Source organism: Myxocyprinus asiaticus, chromosome 1, assembly GCF_019703515.2.
Source record: "Myxocyprinus asiaticus isolate MX2 ecotype Aquarium Trade chromosome 1, UBuf_Myxa_2, whole genome shotgun sequence".
Lineage (NCBI taxonomy): Eukaryota > Metazoa > Chordata > Actinopteri > Cypriniformes > Catostomidae > Myxocyprinus > Myxocyprinus asiaticus.
In genome coordinates, this window is record NC_059344.1 from 50,337,301 (window position 1) to 50,362,214 (window position 24,914).

The window sequence follows — 24,914 nt, forward strand, 5'->3', positions numbered from 1 at the left end:
TGGACATGAAGAAATGAGTGTGCCCTAGAAAGGGCTTATTCTTATATTTATGTTGATTCTTCACAGGACTTTAATGCTGGACTGGCCATTACTGTGGTGGACCTGACTGCTACATGTGTAAAACAGGTTGAGAAGAAGGGCTTTGAGCTCACTACACCTTTCAAATCCTTCTGGTGAGCTGGCAAAATGTAATATATATTTGCATGAGGTCAGAATATATATTTAGAGAGAAAGGGGAGAGAAAGAATAATCAAATTTTTACCCAAGGCCAGACTTAATTAATTAGGTGTTAACATTTGTGTAAATATTCATTTATTTACTCAAATGCCTCCAGAAATGTCATTAGATTATGAGAGAGGTTGCTCTAAGTTTCAAATACAGACTCTGATTTCATAAATATTCAGCTTTTTTCATATTTGATAAACTTTTATAATTTGCAGAATGGTAAATTAACTGCTGTAGAAGTGACCCTTCATACAGGCCTTGGGTTGGCTTGCCTTGCTAATTGCATATGGCTTTGAGAAAGAAAGAAGTGTGGATTTTACCTGCCTTGCCACATAAAAACACATTTTTGTTGATCCACTCTTCAACTGCATTCTATTCAAGTGCAATATGGCTAGATCAAAGTATATTTCAGAGAACCTAGAAGAAGCGTTGTTGAAGCTCATAAGTCAGGAAATATTTACAAAAGGATTTCTTAGTCCCCCATAGCCCAAAGTCAGTCGGCTTACTCCAGAAGAAATTCAGCACCATTTCTCCTTTCCCTTCGAGTAGGCGTCCTAAAAATCGCAGTGTAGGAACATGACAAATAGTCCTTAAACAGCTTACAAAGAACCTTACTATGATGGCTAAGATTGCTGCTGTGTTCACAAGTCTACTGTTAAGAAAAACACTAGACAAGAAAAACAAGAGGGGGTGTTCATGAAAGGTTACCAGACAGGAATCTACTGCAATTTCAAAATATGCCACTAGGAGTAAAATACTACATTTTCAGCCAAAAATGTTGCTCTGAAGTTAAAGGTGTCATGTATTGGGTAATCAAATTTCCCTCAATCGTTTGAGATGCAAAAATGACTCTTTCTGTACCTCTGCAACTTTATGTCAGACAGGTACTATTGTTCCTAAACTTCAGAAGGCTAAATGTTATGTGTGGGAAAGTTTGCAAAACCTTGTGCTGTTCCTAGCTGTGTGTGTATGTTGCTCTGCATATCCTTCTACAGGATTCCAGGGTTGGGAAAGAGCAGCTGAAGTTTATTTTAACAAGGTCCCTGATCATTTCAGTCCAGTCTTAACAGTTTGTGCAGTGTATTTCAGCACATTTGTGTTGTTAACCTGTCACAATGTAATGCAAGCTTTGCAAAGAGTCTGTTATTGAAGGATGGGAGAGTTAAAAACTATATTTGACCTGACAGCAAACCAGCATCCTGTGCCAGAGAAAATGCTGAAAAGCTGTTGTTTATTTCATATAAGCAGTGGAAGCGTTTCTCGAAGTTGCAACAGTACTGTTTAGTTCTAAGGGTCAGACAGAGAAATATGACTGTTTTTGGCACAAAAAAGTTATAAATATTAAATTGCAATAATAATGCTGAAGGGTGTATATTGTGTGCCTGCATTGCGTTTTCAGTGTGTGGAACTTTGTATGCAGTTGACCAATAAATAAGTGAATTCATGAACATCTGAAAATTTTACAGCAGAATTCCTGAATCTTGAGAAAGTATGTAACATGACAGTCAACTAAATAGTGACTTGAACAAAATAAATTCCTTAGAGATTCCTGACTTGTTTCCATTTCAATTCAATGGAAAGTGCAATTTGAAGCAGGCTACTCCAACAAGAATATCTTGTTCTGATGGTGCTAGTAAGCGTTAGTACTTGACTGTTGTCTACAAGTTTATCAGCCAATGGATCACGCGAGCTGCACTGTCTAGTTGGCACATCTCATCGCTGCGCATTTGCAGAGACTGCTCAACTTTGATGCATTACCAACAGTCGCTGTCGCTCATGTCACCTAAAATCCCCAACTCTCATTCAAAATGAATGACTTCTGGTCGTTTTTTTGCTGCAAAATGCTATCAGTGTGAAAGCAGCAACAACAAAAAGGGATTAGCTTGGGTGATTATCAATGAAAATGGTGCCACAAATACAAAATATAAAGGTTCACTATACATATATATATATATATATATATATATATATATATATATATATATATATATATATATATATATATATATATATATATATATATATATATTTGTTTAAATAAGACTTAATTTGTAATTATGACTTGATGAATGTCACATCACATTTTAGGAGCCTAGAAAGTGGATTCATTAACTTTCATTAACACCATTCATTAATTCTCACAATTGTATGTGGAAGGTGCTTGAACTGATCTTGTGTTCTGTTAAGTTTAGCAGTGCACAGTGGGTTAATGGAAATGTTTCTGATTACTAGCATATGTCCTACAGTTTTTTTTTTTTGGTTCACTACCTAGTTTGTAACATTTCTGCAAGAGGGGTGTGACATTTTCTTGATTCATAGAGCATTCTTTCTTCGGAATTTTAGCTCTTAGTACAAGTTGTTTTCTAGTGGTGCACCAACAAAATTAAAGTTCCAAACAAGAAAAGATTAAAATCTTTTTTTTGTTTGTTTGCCTGCATATAATTAAATTGAGTGCTTGCTCATCTGGACAGTGTGAGATTTATTAAAGGCACAAGAAACTCACTCCATTACACCCTTTTGTGTCTTTTTTCATAGCTTGTTGCCTGCTGTAATTTTTTTTTTTTCTTCTTCTAACATCTACTCTCTCATTATGACTGTCCTGCTTCTCTGATACCATCCATCTGAAGCGCACTCATTATTGATCTGTTTTTCAAACTCCCTCTTTCTTTTTTCTTTATAAATATCAACTCTGTTATAACAGCTGTACAGTAGCGGCGTCGCTCGCCTGTGACCTCACACTAGCTGATGTTTCCAACAAAGCAGCCATTTGCTGAGGTCTAATCGATGAGATGTTTTTGTGTTTGTTTTTTAATGATCCTTTTATGGCTGATCGGTTCCCCAGCAACAAAAAAAAACCCCACAACAATAACAGAAACAACAAACAATGAAAAGCTATCGCTCTCTTTCTTTGACTAGGGTGCACTGGTAAAGATTTTTTCCTCTTTATCTCCTAGCTTTGTTATTGTGGACAGGACAGCATATTGATCTGTTTGTAGTTGCATTCTAAATGCTGAATGATGTTGGGCTGGCAGACTATTTAGTATTAGTTTTTGCCAAAATAATTGGAATTTTTGGGAGAAATGACGGATCAAGCTCTCTGTGCTCATTTAGAATAATTGGCACAGAGGGGGACATAATGGAAATGGGAAGCAGATTCAGAGCTCTTACTGGTTTTTATATTTAGACCATACCGTTTCTCATCACTGCCAATCATAGTGCAATAATGAAAATTAAAAAAGTGGTGTTCACTATTTTTATTGGTCTGCTACCCGACCTGATCCCAGTGGGACCCAACACACTGTTGGAATTCAGGCCTGGTCTGACTCATTTTTTCATTTATAACTTTTTGCATTGATTTCAGATTTTTTGTATGCCTTTCTTTCTTCTGCTGAACACAAATGAAGATTTTCAGAAGAAGATCTCAGCTCTGTTGGTCCATTTAATTTAAGTGAATGGTGGCCAGAATTTAAAAGCTTCAAAAAGCACATAAAGGCAACATAAAAGTAATCCATAAGACTCCATAAGAAGAAGAAGAATGTGAAAGTGGAGATTTAAAGTAAAAAAGGACTTAAATATTTATCTGTTTCTCACCCACACCTATCATATCGCTTCTGAAGACATAGATTTAACCACTGGAGTTGTATGGATTACTTTTCTGTTGCATTTATGTGCTTTTTGGACCTTCAAAGTTCTGGCCACCATTCACTTGCATTGTATGGACCTACAGAGCTGAAATATTAGCAGATTTTTTTTACAGCTTTTTAGGTCTCTTGGACGCACACATACTGTAGATACACTGTACATATACTGTATGAACCCTAATTACTTTGTGTGTAAACAGGCTATTAAAGTGTAATAAGAATGTAAAGTTATGGATCTGTGCCATTTTTGTCAGTTTCACAGCGGAGTCAGAGCGTGAGAGAGAGGAATGGATGGAGACAGTTCAGGAGGCCATTGCAGAGGCGTTGTCCAATTACGAGGTGCTGGAGAAGGTTTGGTTTAACAAGTCCAACAGGAAATGCGCTGACTGTCAGGCTCCTGAACCGGAATGGGCGTCAATTAACCTTGGTGTGGTCATCTGCAAAAATTGTTCAGGTAAGAAGGAATTCTGACTGCACACAAAGATCAAACCAAGAGCAAACACACAAAGCATTAGAACTGAACGTGGACACACATCACAGAAAATGACAAAACAGCCACACCAATACATTTAAATTTGTCCCTATATTTATATTTGTATAGCTAAGTTATAGTTTGAGCAATATACAAACAGTTGAGTGCATAAGTTTGCATCCCCTTTTGTCTCATTAGTTTACACACCCCTTTCAGAATACATATAAATATAAGAGATAAAAGATCATACTTTATTTCATACTGCCATTCAGAAGCTACATAACAGATATTTACATACAGTATGTACCACAAGACAAAATAATACCAATTTACACAAATCATCCTCTTTAAATGTTTGAATAAATGAATGAACATTCATATAGCGCTTTCTGACATTACACTCAAAGTGCTTTACATAGTGAAAAGGGGTTCTCCTCAACCACCACCAGTGTGCAGAATTCAACTGGATGATGCAACGGCAGGCATAGTGCGCCAGTACACTCACCACACACCACACACCACCTATTGGTGAAGAGGAGGTAGTAGAGTGATAGAGCTAATTCATGGATTTGGTTGAAATACCCTTGGTTCATAATATAGTGTGTTGCCTTCTTGAGTATCAATGAATGTTTGTACCGTTTGGAATAGTACATGAGTCCCTCAAATGTTCTAAGTCAAAAGCTGGATATCAGCATCATAAAGCCACTGTTGAGAAGAACTCAAATTTGCTGAAGATGCTAGGAAACCAAATAATTTGCAGTACCTGTAGAATTTTTCTTAAGAACAGTGAGCAGCTTCACTGTTCAGGACAAATCATGGACTCATGCACAACTTTCACAAAACATACAGTCAGTCATTGATCATCGAGGAAGCAACACACCATATTAAGAACCAGGGGATGTAAACTATTGAATTTGTGTAAATTCTTTTGTCTTGAGGAATATATGTAAATATCTGTGATGTCAAGTAGCTTCATCAGGGGCAGTACTAAATAAAAACGAAATGCAATTTTTATGATCCCGCTTACGTTTTTTAAATGCTAAAGATCTTGCAGAATCTACAAGGGGGACAAACACTTATGCTCTCAACTGTATATGTAAAGTATTTGAAAAATCCTTAGCCGTTTCTTGCTCTACTACTCTCTTCCACTCAGTTTTCAGTTTTCCAATATAATTGCCTTTCCTTAGATCATTCTGACCACCCTCCGACACCACAAATGATCTCATTATTTCAGTTATGTGGCCATTTAATATTACATTAGGCCATGATACAGGAGGAAATACTGGCTGAACGTGTGCGAATGGGTGCTGAATAAGCCATCGAGTGGGAGATATTTTCCTAAATTATGCACCGCAGCCTTCATGGAATCTGTGGCACAGACACTTTAATTAGCTGTGCTTCTGTTTCTAACAATTAGGAGAGAGTGAACAAGAGATAGAGAGAAATAAAGGGAATATAAAGAACAGCTAACAATAAAAAGATAGTAAATTGTCTTCGGAGGGAGACAGAGAGTGTCTGAAAGAGAGAGATGGGTGAAGTGATTTCCTTTTTCTCACAATCCATCTACACATTTAGAATACTTATCTGATGTTCCTCCTTGTTTTTTTTTTCTCATTCATTTCTTTCTCTTTGTCTCTTTTCACCTTGTCACTCTTTCTCTCACTCACTTTCTGATATCGATTGGGATTGGTGGCTCTGTGACAGATAGTCAGGTTTGTCTGTTTCTTTACACGTGTAATAGCAATAAGCTCTTTAAATCGAACGCTGAGATTGGAGACATTCCTCAAGTGTCGCTGCTGTTACCATAGAAACATTTTTCAACTCTTCATTCCTTTTATTAGTTGGAAACAAAATGATATTTCTCTAGTTAAGATAAAGGTAGTTCACCCAAAAATGCTAAATCTGTCTTCACTTATGTTGTTTCAAAGCACTTTTCTTCCCATACAATGAATGTGAATGGTGACTGAGGAAGAAAGAAGGTCATACGAGGCTGGAACAACATGAAGATGAGTAAATGATGACAGAATTTCATTTTGGGTGAACTGTCCCTTTAACTTGAGATTAACCATTCTGATGTGGTTGTTTATTTTCTTTTCTTTCTTTTTTTAAAATATGATTTTAGAAAAGCAAACTGTGTGTTTAAGGTACTTTTATGTTGTGGAAGTTTGCATAGATGGCACTACAAAACCCTTACTGGGTCCCCTTAATGCACACTCAGACATGAAACATCTTTAGTCCCGTCGGCTTTCAGGCGGCTCTAATGATCTTTGATGGCAAACTGGTACTCTAAAATGCTGCTAATTATGCTGGAAAATCACACACTCCATATTCAAATATGTGTTTCTCCCTGCCATGTTTAATTCATCTGTTTCTCGCATAAACAACGACTATGACAGTGCCTGGAGTTCAGCTAAATAAATGCGCCGACCAACAAACACAATTAATTACTTATGATTCATTAGCAATTAATGGCTTTTTCGTGCCTTTCATTTGCAATTATAGCTGTGGCAGGCTGGAGAAAAGAGTGCCTGGAAAGGATACGATGAATTTTATAATGAGTGTGAGTTTTTCTGTGTGTATATCAGATATGAGTCATTATTTTAATATGATTTCAGTTTGAAGCTGTATTTAGTTTTGAGTGGTAGTGAGTCTAACACTTTCTCTACACAGTAACACCAGAGCATCTGTGTATATACAGTACTAACACAGCTTTAAGACATACTGTTATTGGCTGTTTAATTAACACTGTTATAGTTGTGAATATTTCAGATTAGTGTCTGTTTCCAGGTCAGCATCGGTTCCTGGGCCCCGGTATTTCAAAAGTCCGGAGTATGAAGTTAGACAGCAGCATATGGACCAATGAACTTATTGAGGTATCAATCTGTCATGATAGTCATTTTTATGCATTGCTTTTAATGATGCACTCTGTAATATTTCACTTACAGCACCTTTAATGTATTACACAAGTGAAAGTGTCCAGTAACAGGGGGGGTAACTGATATAAAGTGAGTAGTAATCGGCTGATTGTGTGATCTCAACTTGGCGGCCCCCATGAGACGACCCTCTCCATGTAAAATAAAACAGATTGTGTCAAGCTACTGATATGATGGAAGTCTTTATCTCATTCAATTGTACATGATTTAAAACATATTTTCCAAAACTACAATTCATTTCTTCATCTGTAAAACTTTTTTTTTAATGATGAAAAAATAATAACTGCACCTTTAAAGGGATACAGTAGTTCACCCAAAATGGAGAATTCTGTCATTATTTACTCATCCTCATGCTGTTCCAAACCCATATGACTTACTTTCTTCTGTGGAACACAAAATGAGATGTTAAGGCCTCTGCACGCTTCCTACGAAATCGAAGAATGAACAGGTGTGACGTCATTTACAACAAAATCTGGCCTAAAAGGTGTTTTTGAGTTTGATTCAGTGGTTCGTCATAGCTCGCCAGGGTGACTTTCAGGAAAACTTAATACCGACTGCAAAACACCTCCTTACTGCGATTGGTCCATGACTTTAGGAGGTGTGACCTGGAGCTCCACCTACTTTGAGGCCAACAGCTAATTCCCGTTTAGTCAGATAAGATCAGTCAACATGAACACACTGGCATGCAGAGTTATTAGCGAGCTTGTGCAAATTTACCTGCATCTGTACGATAGTTCACAGAGAGACATTTTCCAAGAACATGTCATGCGAGATTTTTCATTTATTTATTTTTTTGTCTCAGTCTTCTCAAACACTCAAAATCTTCTCAAAATGTACTCAAGTACCCATTCACTCATGTGCCATCTGCAGCCGAAAGCCATTCACACATCTGCCTAAAGTAAGATATGCCTATCATCATTCTTTTTTCTGTATTCTACCCATTTACACTCTTTTATACACCAATCTTTGCAGAAGTATCAGTGTCATCATAAAATACATTAAAAGAGCGTAACTGGCTCATATTGTGCCCACATATAGCATGTTAGTGCATTAGCGCCACGAATACACAAGGTAAACATTACAAATTACACATTATCTACTGCATAAACATGCATGAAATCATTGATAATGCAGTTTAATGTCATATTAGTTGGTGTTTTACATGTAGTCTTAAGCTTCCTTATATTGAAATGTACCTCTAAAACACCTCCCACAGCAGCGAGGTGGGTGTCTAATTGTTAGCAAACAGTACGTTGTTGCTCAGCTGGTTCAAACTTTTTTTTGGCTCTGAGCGAAGAACCAAGAAGCCCTTCGGCGTGAGTGTGCTGGGGCCTTTAGGCACTATTCACTTTCATTGTATGGAAAAAAATGCAACGAAAATGAGTAGTAACTGAGGCTAACATGTCGTCTTGTATGTCACGAAAGAAAGACAGTCAAATAGGTTTGGAACAACATTAGGGTGAGTAAATGATGACAGAATTTTCATTTTTGGGTAAACCATCCTTTTAAGTGAAATTTCTTATTCTCACGTTCTGTCACTCTGTCCATCTCTCTCTAGCTGTTTTTAGAGGTTGGGAATAAAAATTCAAACAGATTCTGGGCAGCAAATCTGCTCCCAGAGGAAGAGCTTTGCAAGCAGCCATCATCAGAGCAGCGAGCATTCTTCATTCGCAGGAAGTATAAGGAGAGGAAGTACAAGAAAGTTCTGGAAGGTCTAAAGACCCAGGAGGAACTCAACAAGGTGTGTGTTTGTGTGTTTGTGGTGTGTGTGGTAATGTTGGCCTTTGACTTCATGTTAGTTTTTATCTGCCTCATTAAAAGGCCCATTAGGCCAGGAAGAAAATGTTGGTGGTTGTGTGTGTGCATGTGTGCATCTGTTGTTGCTCCTGCTCACCTGGAAGCCCAGGTGTAAATGAGGGTTACCATAGTAACTGGCTCCCACTGATTTACGGAGCAGGTTTTACATTTTTACATTTAATCTTTATGCATGGCAAAGAATAATACACCTACAATCAAAGTGCTGCAAAAATTGTTGGGCTTTTTAGGCCTTAAAGGAATAGTTCACCCAAATATGACTTTCTTCTGTTGAACACAAATGAAGATTTTTAGAAGAATTTCACAGCTCTTTTGGTCCATACAATGCAAGTTAATGGTTGCCAAAATTTTGGAGCTCCAAAAATCACATAAAGGCAGCATAAAATTAATCCATAAGACTCCAGAGGTTTTCCAGCGATATGATAGGTGTAGTGAGAAACAGATCAATATTTAAATCCTTTTTTACTAGGGGTGTAAAAAACTTTGCACTCAATCACCATGCGCTACATTGACGGATTTAACCGTTGCACACCTTCTCTGTGTTTACATCAGCGTCTCCCGCTGAACGTGTTTTCATGCGTGCCTTCCCGAGAACGTAGACGGGGGAGAATACGGTGGAGGATGCCACGACTGAGCCACCCCCCCCGCTATCCCCCGGCGCTACAGTTCATCAAACATGTCGTTTTATTTATTCCGATATCACAGAAGCAGCAAAGTTGCACCACTCCCTCACGGAGCATGACACTGAGCAAGACACTCATAAGTAACAAAAACAAGCTTATTAAAAAATCTGACAATGTAAGAAACCAGCGATTACATGACACTTATTATTCTCTGGATTTGTCGTCGAAATGTAAACAGGTATGAGTACAACACATGTGCACATATTATATAGCCGGTTAATAACGTGAAACTGGGGGAAGAGGGTAAAAAAATGACGTGTGCTGATCGGTTTTTGCTCAAGCTGCTATACGATATTGGATTATGTACATGCTTCGTAAAACCAGAGGTCAGGTTCCTCTCTAGGTAAGTTTTTTCCCTTGCTACAGTCACTTTAGCTCGCTCTCTGGGGGCTTTAAAACATTAAGGCATGATTTTCTATAAAGTTGCTTTGAAACTATGCATATTTTCTCAAGAAAAACATGAAAATTGTGAGTTAATTTGAGTTTTTCCTCATTACAATCAAACAAAATAAATGCAGTGCTGTTTAAGTTACTTTATTATAGAGCTCTACTTTTTTTCCAATGTCATACACTGTTGTGTCATTTATGATTTAAAAGACATTTATGCTGAATCCTTGAATATGTTTGAGCGAAACATTTGTTTATTGTATCTTATAGTGAGGCTTTGCATCATATCGTTTAGTGAAATTTGTGTATCCTTACATGCCTATGTTTTACTATAAATTCTCCTCACTGCTCATTCAATCTCTATTTTAACTTTCACACTCTCGTTTTCTTTGATTCACATTCTTCATGCATATCGCCTCCTACTGGGCAGGCAGAAGAATTTATGTCAAAAAAGGACTTAGATTTTGATCTGTTTCTCACCCATACCTATCATATCACTTCTGAAAACATTGATTTAACCACTGGAGTTGTATGGGTTACTTTTATGATGCCTTTATGTGCTTATTGGAGCGTCAAAATCTTGGCACCCATTCACTTGCATTGTATGGACCAACAGAGCGGAAATATTCTTCTAAAAATCTTTATCTGTGTTCTGCAGAAGAAATAAAGTTACATGTATCAGGGATGGTTTGAGGATGAGAAAATGATGAGAGAATTTTCATTTTTGGGTGAACTATCCCAACAATAGAAGCAGACAGGAAAATCGGGAACAAGATCCGGACATGTCCTAGGCCAGATTTGAACCAAGCTCCAACTGATCTTGTATTTGACATGAGCAAGTGCGCTACCCCCAGCAACACTCAGCTCCGACACAAAACACCATGTATTTTTAATGACAGAAATTAAATAAATTGACAATAAATTGACAATAAATAAATTGACGTTGATTATGAATTAATAGGCTTCCCTGTGTGTATGCATAATTACCACATTGCTATGCTGAAATTTGTATGCGTGTTTTGAATGGTCCTGCTGAGTTTGTATGTATTACTATTTCCCTAAGCCAGAAAGATGCTATTTTGCTCACTGTCAGCACAAACACAACTCAAGCTTGCTTTTGTTTCCCAGAGATGAGGGAAAAAGAGAGAGAATGAGAAGGGAAGACAGGATTGAACAGAGGAGGGGAAGTGGAACTGTGGATTAGGTATCTGTGTGTGTGACGGGAGCAGCACTGGGGAGTTTTCAGAGCTCTTCTAAAGAAGTTGAATGATCACTAGCTGTGTGTGGAGCTAAAGTCAAAGAGAACGAAAAAGAGAGAATGAGGGATGGAGAGAGAGATAAAGAAAATAAGTACATCCAGTGGTGAGATTAGATTATAAATGTAAGAGTGCATTTGGGACAGAAACATACACAATGTTCTTTAAACAATCCTCCCCATTTTCAAAGTGTTTGTTTTAGCCCTTATGTTATCAATATGTATGTCTTTAAATTTTCGTTGCAGTTTTTGTTTGATACTTTTGTTCCATTTTTTGCGTTCACGGGATACAGTAATTCTACAGATTACTGTTTGTGCACTGTACATGCGACTGTGAGTTTTTGCACAGTATACACACGGATGGAATCTTCTACATATAGTTTGGCATCACTGCTTTTCTTTTTGTGGAATTATACTCCTACACTCCAATTACTCTCATAACTCTGTGACCTCCAGAAAGTCTCCTCAGCATATGTGACCTAGAGAACACTCACACACATGCACACCAAGGGATTCCTCTGTGGTTATGTGTCATTAGAAGAACATTTTCGAGGCCACACAGGCTCTGAATGAAAGGGAACTATTGCAATGCCTTTCAATCAGGGTTATGCACCATTCAGAATTTAATTTAGAATGCCTTTTAAATTCCAGTTTAATTCCTGAATTTAAATTGAGGTACCAAATAATTGTAAGAAATTCATATAACCGCTGTGTGTAGTTTTTAATAATACATTTTATTTTTTAGTAAAAGTTACACAAGCATGTTTACAGATATTTCCTGAAACATTAAATGGTATTAATAAACAATGTTTGGTTTACAATACAACAATTTACAATAAGGTTCCATATGTTAACATGAATTAATGCATTATTTATTAATGAATTAACCTTAGATAATGTTAGTTTAAAAAAATACAATGGTTCAGTGTTTGTTAGTTCATAGTGCATAACTAATTTTAACAAATACAGCTGTTGATTTAAGAAATGTGTTAGTATATGTTGAATTTAACATTAACCAAGATTAATAAATGCTGTATTTGTTCATTGTTAGTTCATGTTAACTAATGTAGGTAACTAATGTTAACAAACGGAACCTTATTGTAAAGTGTTACCAATGTTTGAAATGCCATCTATAGTAAATTTGGATTTGAGTCATATATTCAATTGATATAGCAAAATATGTCCATTATTAATTTTGATTGATGAGAAAAATATACATTTTGACTATTTATGCCTGTTTAACAAACAAGCAACATTAGTCAGAATTAATCATGTAATTTCATTTTATTCACATCATTTCAATTCATATTCAACATCCTGTGGGGCGTATACAATTCAATTCAAACTCATGAATTGAAAAGATGCCAATTCTAGAATTCTGAAATTTTCCTAAACCTGCTTTCCATAAGTCACATTTGCATGTGTGTGTGTTTGTGTACATATGTCACTGTGATGTGTTGGACAGCTGCAGGTACTGGCATTAGAGTCCATATGTGTGGATGTGCATGTGTGTGGTTTACTGTCTCAGTGCCCTTGTTCTCATTGGATCTGACTTGTTTGAGGGGGATCGATAAGCTTGGCTGGATCGGGCTGTTTTAGATGAAAGCAGTGTTCGACTGAATTACACTCGCCCGCATACACTCTCTCTCTGTCTCTCTCTCTGCTTTTGGAGAGACACACACTATTGTATTTATTGACTTATTCCCCCTCCATCTCTTTTTAATTGGACTGACTGCATTCTTTAAGCGGATGCCCCATTTCCTGTCAATGTCAATGTTATTCTCTTCCAGCATGCCCAGTAAAACATTCTACTGCATGCAACAAATGTTTGTTTTTCATATAGCTGCAAAAGGAACAGGGCTTCTGACACTGTTGTTTGTTAGTTCATCTTGTGCTGTCAGTTTAGGTGTATTTTTCTGTGCATCGACTTGCGTGTGTGTGTGTGTGTGTGTCTGCATACGATAGATTGTGTTCGCAATTTGTGTAGCAGTTCTCTTACCACCACTAATGTTCAATCACAGGGTTCAACAATAATCAATCAATCAATCAATATTTATTTATAGAGTTCATTTAAAAACAACCAAGGTTGACCAAAGTGCTGTACAATATAAAAAAAATTACTACAATAGATAGAACAGACAACAAAATAATATAACAAGTACTATGATAAAATTAAACATTACACAATGTTTATAGAATATTAAAGACCAGAGAGAATAAGTGTGTTTTTAGAGCAGATTTGAATGCTGAAATTGAAGGTGATAATCTGATATTAAGAGGGTTCAACAATAAGGCGTTTTCCTGCGAGTCCAGTTGGAGTGTAGTTCAGATTTTACTGGCTCTGCCAAAAAATTTTAACTACAAAATAATAATAATAATAATTAAAAAAAATTTTTTCTTTGCAAGTATGTCAGAAAAATATATTTTTCATTTAAAACTAATAATTTATTAAAAGGCTCAGCAGTAAGAACTTTTTTCTGCTGGCTCGGTCAGGCCAGTAGTTCAGATTTGTGCTTGTCCTGCCAACATTTTCACTGCCCCCACCATAAAAATATTCCTTTTTTTTTTTTTTTTTTTTTTTTTTTAGCAACATGTTGTATGTGTGTGAGAATTTTTCATATTTATATTTTTCATTTAACATTTCTTTAAAACAAACATCAAAAAAACAAACTTGCAACAATCATAGTAAATTGCTTTGAAAAGCTGGAATTTATGCAACTGTAATATAACGAAATAAACGCTTTAATGTCAAACACACCCTTTTGTTGGAAAAATATACCATACTGTGCAAAACAATACTGATTTGTTTCAAGCTTTCAAAACAGTTTAGTCAAAAACTGTTAGTCAGCTAGATAATATTACCTTGGTGAGAATTCAACAGAATATGCAACAACTTTAGTTCAGAATAGTAATATAAAATAAAAAAATTTATTTGAAAGGTATAAAAAGACATAAAAAAAAAAAAGAAAATTTGTGGCCAGTTGATGGAATTATAAAAGGGCCCAATAGGGCCAGTGAAAGTTCCGTTAAAGTAATATTCTGGGTTCAATACAAGTTATGCTCAATCGACAGTGCTTGTGGCATAATATTGATTTTCACAAAAATTTAATTTGACCATCCCTCCTTTAAAAAAAAAGCAAAAATCTTGGTTCCGGTGAGGCACATGCAGTGAATGAGGGCCAATTTTTTAACATTAAAATATTCACTGTTTCAAAAGTATAGCCAGAAGACATGAAGGATATGTGTGTAAACATGATTTCAGTGTGATTAAATCGCTTACTAACCTTTTGTGTAAAGTTATAGCCAATTTTACAACTTTGTTACCATGACGATGTAACGTCAACAAACACTAAAATGACTGTAAAAATGACGATTTAAACAACTTAACCGCTCAAATAATACACAAGTTTTAATAGAAGAATTATTGCGAGTGCTTCTGATTGCAAGTGTGTTTAAAACCTCCAAAAACTGGCCACATTCACTTTCATTGTGCCCATTCACTTCCATTGTAAGTGCCTCACTGTAACCTTGATTTTTTGCTTGAGTCGAAATTAATTTTTGTGGTGATCAATATTATGCCACAAATGCTGTTGATTGAGCTTAACTTGTATTGAACCTGAAACATTCCTTTAACTGGCCCCAAATTTTCTCACTCTGGCCCCGGGCCAGCAGGCCATCATTTATTTTGAGCCCTGTTTATGTTTTTAAGTCAGCTACAGTGTAAATCTGTGAGAGCTATAAAGTTTTAAAATTTAATGTCGTAAAATGCAAAAGTATACGGACTTGTTCATATTTTTCAACCAGTTCTAACTAATGCTTTTAAGATGATAAAAAGTAATTCAACTTTGTTGGCAAGCTAGATACCTTTACCTTGGTGACATATTTTCATCAGCAGAATTCACAACAACAATGTTTAATACATAAAAAAATCTAAATTTGTAAGTTTGCAAGGCATAAAAACATGAACATAATCAGCGAAAGTAAGATTGTTGGAATTTAACAGTAAGCACTGGCCCGATGGGGCAAATGGCCGTTCCGTCATCTGGCCAGAAACTTTCCCACATTGGCACTGGGTCATTGGGCAATCCGTATTTTTTCTCTTTAAAACAAATTTATAACAATATTTTGTTGCCCTCCTCTGAAGGCCCTCTGTGCTGCGGTGGTTCTCCCTGATGTCCTGCAGACCATGGCCCTGGTTTTCAGCGGGGCAGATGTGATGTGTGCGACGGGTGACCCAGAGCACTCCACTCCATACCTGCTGGCTCAGAAAGCAGGCCAGAGACTGCAGATGGAGTTCCTCTACCATAATAAGCTCTCAGGTGTGTGTGCTCATGAACAGTGTCTGTCATACAGTAAGTACAGGACAAAATCCTTTAAAATGTGAACTGATCCCCTAAAATTGAAAATTCTGTCATCATTTACTCACCATCCTTCTTCCTAAACCTGTATAATATTTCTTTTTCTGTGGAACGCAAAAGGAGAAATTTTGAAGAATGTTGGTGTCCTGCTTTGCATGTATGTACTGCCTATGTGCTGATTGGTTAACTGATTGGAGGTGCCCTGATTGGTGCTCGGATTCAAATTGGCATTACAATAATGGGGGACACACTTAACCCTACCTTCAAACATCTTCCTTGAAAGTGTCTATAATTAGCAGTAGTTTGTGTTTTTATGTGTCTAGACTTGATTGCATTGAACTGTCATTATATTGCTCATTTGGGCCCTTTAAAGGAAGTGTACCAACTATCCTAATTAAGCTGTTTGCCAGTGTTACATTGCCAGTTTTTGTTAAACTCACATCGTAACGATAGCAGTACAATATTCGTGTAACCTCTAAATCTGTGTGGAGTTGCGGGCTCATTAACTTAATGGCTTGAAAATGTGATTCTCAGTTGGATAATCCAATCATGATTTTGCACGTGCATACACACATACACATTCTTAAATGAAAAGTTCACCCAAAAATGAAAACTTTGTCATTATTTACTCATCCCCATGCCATTCAACACAGTATTATTTTCTTCCGTTTAATACTAACGAAAGATCCTAGATGTAATGTCAGATATACTTTTATTCATACAATGAAAGTGAATAGTGATTTTAAATACCAAGCTTCAAAGAAGCATCATATGAGAGGGATTAAATCATAAAAGCTATGTATGTCTTCAGAGGAAATGAAATACAGTGTACATGTTGTATGGAACCTGTAAACTATTCTACATCTTCTGAAGCCATACGTTGGCTTTGTGTGAATAACAGACCCAAATTTGTCATTATTCACTGATAATCTTTCCCTCTGCCAGTGCTCTCAAACATAAACTGGTCATAGGGTGAACTTTTTAACCTATGCTATTCCTGGATTTCCTCAATAACTTGCCACAAGTTTTGTTGTTCTCTTGGATTACTATTTTCCAAGGAAAAAATACACACATTAATACATTTGAATATATTGCTTATGCAGGTTCTCAATTTGCATGTTTAAGGCGTGTGTGCAGAGATTGCCAAAATAGACTTCTCTCAATCCTATCTCATTATCACTTTTAATCCCTCTCATTTAAACAGAGAGGTATAAGTAGCTGGAGGGAAGAGATGGATGGATGGGAAAATCCCTCAATTAAAAGGCTTTTCAATTAAAGTTATTTGAACTTTTTCCATTTTAGGCACTGGAAGTGCATGATAAAATCTTGACGGTACTGCCGGCCCTCCTGAACAAAATTGAACCTGAGCATAGTGGCTAATTGAATCAGAACGTGATAAGGTAGAAGGTGGAAAAAGGAGTTAATAGTGAGGGAGTGGGAAAATGGGAGAGCAGATGAAGAGGTACAGTAGAAAAAGGGGAGCATGGAGAGTAATCTTCTAACCTCGAACATCCTTGTTTGGAGAGAAGTTTTGCCTGCCATCGGAGCATCCTTGGGGAATGAGATATCCTGTTAAAATGCAATCTGTTATTTGAAGCTTTTTTACACCTTAGATGAAGACTGACCAGTTAACATGAAGCTTCTGAGGTAAATAGTTCTTAAATACTTTCAATTTAAATAGAAAGAACTACAAACAATCTAGAATCGTGAACTGGGTTTGCATATAATGCATCTGATCTCCATATAAACAGAGTTCCAGTCTCCATCACATTATAGGATTATTCCAAATCAGTTGTTCTTTTTTTTTTCTTTTAATTTCTCTCTGCTTAGATTTTCCTAAGGTGGAGGCAGCATTTGACAGCAGTTTTTCGGCCGATGTTTGCTCTTTCATGGATGGATATCTCTATTGCTCTGTGAATACAGGCAAGTCCACTCTGGACATGAAAGGAAGACCTGGTGAGTCCATCCATTATTACATGCATCCATCCAGAAAATCACCTCCTCATCTGTGCATTCGTCCACATAGTTACTTATTTTTAATATTCGTCTGCACATCCCTGTTTATCTCCCACCTATGGCTGGAAATTGTTGCATCGTATTTGCAAAACATGCAAAAATACACACGCAAGTACACTATCCATCTAAGAATCCTTGCCTTACACTAAATCCCCACAAAGATGCTGTTCTTTTAAGGCTGTTTAAAATGTTTATTCAGTGCTTGTCGTCTCCCTATCGTCTCTCTGGACCCACGGTGCTCATGCTGTTCTTCTGCCTAACCACTCCAGATGTTTGGAGGAGTTGTCTCTGGGGATAGTGCCGGGAAATGGCCCTACATTAAGCTGGACTCTTGGTGGAGTAATTTACGCATCTGGAGCTCATGTTCACTTGTAGGGTCTCGTTTTTTCCCCCAGCTCATCCCTATTTAGGATCCCGAGGGATATCTGTCTCAAGCTGTGGTTACCCGCTTTGGTCCTCTGCCTGTTTTTCCCCTATACCAGTGTGTCTGCTTACGAGCACTGGAAATAATAAGCAAAATTTTTGAATTAGACTTGGATAGTTTAAAGGCTCTAATGAAGCACTTAGTAACTTAAAAGTAAATGTGATGACCATTGGAAAATTTAAAGAATATCTGTTATGCCAGTTATTTTGTCTATAAATACTCAAAACTGTGCAAACACATACAAGTGGCGTTATACAAACAGTGATGTGTCCCAGTCATGTTATTCTAAATATTAGATCTCTTGGAACACCAGTTGTCCAGTCAGATCAAAGTACAGGAACTAACTGTTGTTTAATACTAAATAGATGCCACATTGACCCTGTTTAGATCTGGTATTAAGATGCGTCTCGGGTGATCCGAACACATGTGGTCAGGTGAGACACATCGCTGTTTACACCTGGTCACATAAATGTATCTCCTGTGACCACTTGTGTTCAGATTTCGAGGGGAGGGTCTCTTATTTTATGACGACCTACATGTGTTCTTGTGCTTGTGTATGTATTCGCTTTTTTTTTTAATTTTCCGTTTGGATGGTTATTTACTTTTCAAGCCACTCATAACCTGTAAAGTTTAAACTGTAGTTTTAGTGCAGCAGGTGAGGGGTGGTGCTTCACTACTGTCCGGGACGCATGCAGGACTGATTAGCGTTTACACCTCATATGCGATGTGGTCTCATATGTTTTTGACTTCCTCATCACAAAACGTTTTGGATCCCGTTTTTACACCTGTATTTAGCGCTGACCACATGTGATCAGATCTATTTCTATTCTCCCAATTTAGAATGCCCAATTCCCACTACTTAGTGGGTCCTCGTGGTGGCGCGGTTACTCACCTCAATCCGGGTAGCGGAGGACAAGTCTCAGTTGCTTCTAAGACAGTCAATCTGCATCTTATCACATGGCTCGTTGTGCATGACACCGCTCGTTGTGCATGACACAGCGGAGACTCCCAGCATGTGGAGGCTCATGCTATTCTCTGCGATCCATGCACAAAGTACCACGTGCCCCATTGAGAGTGAGAACCACTAATCGCGACCACAAGGAGGTTACCCCATGTGACTCTACCCTCCCTAGCAACCGGGCCAATTTGGTTGCTTAGGAGACCTGGCTGGAGTCACTCAGCACACCCTGAATTTGAACTCGTGGCTCCAGGGGTGGTAGTCAGCATCAATACTCGCTGAGCTACCCAGGCCCCAGCAAACGAGACGCATCTTAAAACCAGGTGCAAATAGGGTCATTGTTCTTTGTACAAAGGATCTTGGAAATTGGATGAGAATCTGAAAACTTCCCTTAACTGCCAGTTGTGCATTGACAAATTCTCAGCTTATTTGTGGCTTCACAAATATTTTCAGAACTTTAGAACCAAGTCAAACTTAGTCAGATAAGTAATGATGTCATCTGGTTCACCTTTCCACTGTTTTGAAACTGTATTGAGTTTTTGGTTCTACTCTGCTCAGAAACAGTAGCAACCAAATAACCAAAAATAGGTTTAGACTTTTTTTTTTTTTTGTCTGTGCTGGTTCACTGCTCAAGAGAAGCATCGTCCTGCTGCCTCCACTCTGGCCTTTTATTATTTATTGATGTAGTCATTTTGCCCTCTTTGAATAAAATGTGTTACATGCCTCTCATCTCAAGAATTGTGACGGCAGAACCAATAAATACCTTATTTCATTCATTATAAAAAACATAAAAGTGTGCGAGCAGAGTAATGGTGTCGTAAGAGTAGAGTTCCCTCTGAAATATTCAGAGGCACTACTTAAACAGTACATTTAAACTTGTTTAATCATCAGGAAAATATTGCTTTTGCCTTTCCAAAAAAGGGCAATTTTTTTTTCAAAGCTCTTCCATTCAGGTTGCTTTAAAGCCTTTTACACTAATGGTCTAAAACATTCTATATAAAAACCTAGTTTTAATAATTGATGCTTTCGTCCAGGGGATTTTAATAAAAGCACAGACTGTTGGATCTGAGGCTGTCCAGTTATTGCACTGACTTCACCCCTTAGGGCGCCGACACACTAGGGAATGCTCAGATGCAACGTTTGACATATGGGAATGCGAAAGGCCCGTTTATAAGGCATGTACCAGAGGTAAGAAGCAGTGCAGTTTTAAAACAAGCGGCAATCCAGTGGCTATCATGGTAAGAGATGGCAATCTAAAATATACATTTTTGACAATTTACCAGTAAACACTGAAGCACTTCTCCAGGCTCTCTTTGTACAATATCTGTCTTTGTAGCCTGGCAGAGAAACATAACAATGGACATGAAATAAATACACTGCACATATGAATCTTTCCACCATGTTCTTTCGATTTCACAGCACTACTTGTCCAGCCTTTCCGAGATTCTCACTGATTAACGTACGCCTACACCAGAATGCGTTGTGTGGTGGAAATACTAAATCTGACTTGAATCCCTAATTGATATCCCAGATACCTTACTACTTGGTCCAACCGAAAGGTTGACGGCATCCCGTCTCAGATATCCTCACTTATTCTAAGATATCATATATCCTTCTAAGCAGGTATATTAACCTATCTGTCTGTAGACCCAGGGTCTTACATATCATGCTCTTATTGCTGTGCAGCGATAACTTAGACAGACTCCAGTTTACCCCATTTGCTTGTTTATTAGTTTGGCCTGTAGTGTCCCAATCTCAACTCAGCAAAGTTAAACATAAGCTTTTATACATTACATTTATGACCACATCCCACAATAATTATTTATTTAATTTTAATTGGTTTAAATTGTATTGCTAAGCAAAAAGTTACTGTTTTAAGCAGATCACAAGCATTAAAATGTCAGTAAAAACAGTAAAAAAAAAAAAAAAAACAAACAAAAAAAAAACATTATAATGGTACTTAATCACAGAAAGACAGTTTGTTTTCATCAAAAATCCCCACTCTTACGTACTTGGCCCAAAAATGTAAATTACAGTTGCAGCAAAAGTTAACTTTTGGACACATGACTGGGCGTCACTATCACAAACACTTGCATTTTTCCTCTACATCCTTCAGACACACCATTCCTATTAAAATCAATGCATTCACAGCATACTCTGACACAGCCTAAACTCAAGGCGCTCTTAGTTGTGATGACATTTTTGACCTTACCTTTTATTACAATAATAGCAGTGCTGATATGTAATCTCTCACCCATTGGAGAACAATTGCTTAATTTGCAAAGTGCGAAATTATTGAGGTTTTCAAGCTTTTTATAAAAACAACAGAAATCTATGTCCTCATTGAGATAACTTTGAGTGTGTGTGTGTGTGTATACGTAGCTAAAGTTGTCCCTAGAAGTGAGCTAAATCTAACAAACCCTCCCTTTGGAGACATTTTGGAATGTCCTCATTTAGAAAATCCATCCATATATACAGTAGATAAAAAATGTTTTTTTTTTTTTTTTTTCCTAAAAGTGCAAAAAGTTTTCTTACACCGTTAGGGTGTGAGGTTGGGGTAAGTATATAATAATTATGATTAGCTGTATATAAAAATAGTAAAAGTCTATGCCTCTATGGTACAGTTTGTCCTCATTCAGATATGCTTGGAGAGTATGTATTTGTATTTGTCTGACTGCACCGAGCTTCCACTGACACCCGCAGAGGAATCATGCTTTTAGGGGAAGTGGAGAAAACAACCACATCTGCTCCTTTATAAATCATGCAGTGGTATTCCTCTGTGTGTGTATACTTGTGAAACACCCCATGCTCTATAGGGGTAATGTATCTAAAACAAGCTCCCATTGCCTGTCACTGTTGGTAGCTGCGTCTCTGAGCCAGGGCAATTTCTCAATCGAACTCATTCATTTCTTTCATCTGGATCAATGTTGTGATCCTTTCATAGCAAGCAATGTCCATCCGCAAATGAAAGAACCCCCCATGAGGTTCCGCCTGTGTAAATGATGAATCAAGATTATTTTGAGGCACGTCCGTCGATGACTAAGCCTCTGAACTGTGCCTTGCCTGGCTCCAGACTCACATAAACATTAATCTTTTTACTCATACACCATATGAAAATGCTCACAACGCTTTGAAAATTTGACCTTTAGAGTTTCTTTCTCATGTGTCAAAACAGTTTTACTGTGCTGTAATTTAGAAAAAAAAAAAAAAAGGTTATTTATTGTATTCACTAATATAGAATTGGTGTAACAACCCAATGTTTTACAAGTACAGAAAATTTACATTTCTTTCCAGTAATTTGGTGGTTTCCAGAGTTCTTTTAGGGGTCGGCAAGCAACCTTGATCTTATGGGAGCTGATAATGATTTTAGGTGCAATTATTAAAATGTTCTTTATACACAGCTGAGTGAAAAAAAATTTGTTTCCAAGCTGCGTGAAAGAACAACTTTTGTTAATTGAAAAGAGAAGAATGAGGGGCTGTATCTGTACATATACGTCAGATGGGTGTCTTTGGTCGTTGGGTCTTGCTGTTTTTTTAGCATCTTGTGCCATGAGCGCCACGTTTTGAAGACATCACATCAAGTTAAAAACGGTTCAACTTTGAAAGACGTGTCGAGGGCCATGCATATACGCTGATCAGCCACAACATTAAAACCACCTGCCTAATATTGTGTAGGTCCCCATCGTGCTGCCAAAACAGCGCCAACCCGCATCTCAGAATAGCATTCTGAGATTTTATTCTTCTCACCACAATTGTACAGAGCATTTATCTGAGTTACCATAGACTTTGTCAGTTCGAACCAGTCTGACCATTCTCTGTTGTCCTCTCTCATCAACAAGGCATTTCTGTCCACAGAACTGCCCCTCACTGGATGTTTTTTGTTTTTGGCACCATTCAGAGTAAATTCTAGAGACTGTTGTGTGTGAACATCCCCAGGAGATCAGCAGTTACAGAAATACTCAAAACAGCCCATCTGGCACCTACAATCATGCCATGGTCCAAATCACTGAGATCATATTTTTTCCCCATTCTGATGGTTGATGTGAATATTAACTGAAGCTCCTGACCCGTATCTGCATGATTATTTGGACTGCTGCCACATGATTGGCTGATTATATAATCGCATGGATAATTGTTGGTGCCAGACGGGCTGGTTTGAGTATTTCTGTAATGCTGATCTCCTTGGATTTTCACGCAAAACAGTCTCTTGAATTTACTCCGAATGGTACCAAAAACAAAAAACATCCAGCGAGCGGCAGTTCTGTGGACAAAAACGCCTTGTTGATGAGAGAGGTCAACAGAGAATGGCCAGAATGGTTCGAACTGACAAAGTCTATGGTAACTCAGATTACTGCTCTGTACAATTGTGGTGAGAAGAACAGCATTGTTAGCATTGTGGGTTGGCGCTGTTTTGGTGGCACGAGGGGGACCTACACAATATTAGGTAGGTGGTTTAAATGTTGTGGCTTATCGGTGTATTTAGATATATACACTGTGTGTGTGTGTGTGTATGTGTGTGTGTATATATATATAATATATATATATATATATAGGACCACTGCTCTAGACAGCACATTAATCTCTGGCCTGTCTAGCCATGTAACCTTTGGATGATCACGGGTAAAGAAAGCCACGGCCTATGGGTGTGTAGAAATCTAAAGAAAATGATTTACATCCCATTCAATGATGTACTGAAGATGTGTATGTTGTCAGTGTGTAAATGCACAACTTTCCTTGCAGATTGTGAATGCAAATCTGAACACTGAATGATGATTGAACGATTCTCATTATTCGTCGCAAGGTTTTCAATACAGAAAAAGCACGAAGCACAGCAATGATCATTTTCATAAAATATTAGGCTAAGACTGATTATTGGGACAAAAGGCATCCTGACTGTCAATCCGTCGGGACGCAGGACATGACTCGTAAAACCGTGACCGATTTTATTGGGACGTCTGATCACCCTACATGACCCTAACAGTAAAGCTTACCACTTACCTGAAACCTGCATTGAGATATAGATGTAAAATTTTATAAACGGTTTTGAGTCACATAAAGACTAATGAGTAGACATGGGTCAAGATTGTTGACTAGTCGGCCAAAAAGCCTATTTTACCTTATCTATTTTTAGCAGTGGTGCTTTAGCCCCTAAAATACTCCATGCAAGTACGTGAATGCAAATGCTTCTAGCTCTATTTTATGCAAAGCTGTGTACCAAAGCAATGTTTCATTCTCAACGTTGCCACAAGGGATGCTTTAGCAGACATTAATGTGAACTGTCCGCTTCTACGATGTGTTTTCTCTTTCAAGCTAACTACTCTCATGACAGACCAACAGTTTGAATAGGATATTGCTGAAAAAGTGCATTGAAGTCAATATATTTATTGCAACTTACCTGAATTCTAACACATACGGTTTAATAGTACATACTTTTGAGTATAACTCTAACGTCCCCTTGAGTACTGATGTTTGTAAATGCCCCAATATCGGAAGAATGCACATTAAAGGGATAGTTCACCGAAAAATTAAGATTCTCTCATCATTATCTCACCCTCATGCTTGTGCTCTGATGAGCACAAACGAAGAGTTTTAGAAGAGTTTAGCTCTGTAGGTCCATTCAGTGCAAATGAATGGTGGCCAGAACTCTGATGGTCCAAATATCGCATAAAAGCATCAAAAAAGTAAACCATATGACTCCAGTGGTTTAATCAATATCTTCTCTTCTAATCAATCGGTTTTGGGTGAGA

General features: G+C 37.5%; 1 protein-coding gene across 1 annotated transcript in view; it reads left to right on the forward strand.

The window, feature by feature from the left end:
• Positions 1 to 24,914, forward strand: part of LOC127448182 (arf-GAP with Rho-GAP domain, ANK repeat and PH domain-containing protein 2-like) — a 106,904-nt gene that overhangs the window by 42,766 nt on the left and 39,224 nt on the right. The window contains exons 10-15 of the mRNA XM_051710530.1: positions 67 to 173; positions 4,121 to 4,320; positions 7,126 to 7,211; positions 8,830 to 9,012; positions 15,556 to 15,730; positions 17,600 to 17,725. Of these exons, the coding sequence (XP_051566490.1) occupies positions 67 to 173; positions 4,121 to 4,320; positions 7,126 to 7,211; positions 8,830 to 9,012; positions 15,556 to 15,730; positions 17,600 to 17,725 (877 nt within the window). The remainder of the gene's footprint in view (positions 1 to 66; positions 174 to 4,120; positions 4,321 to 7,125; positions 7,212 to 8,829; positions 9,013 to 15,555; positions 15,731 to 17,599; positions 17,726 to 24,914) is intronic.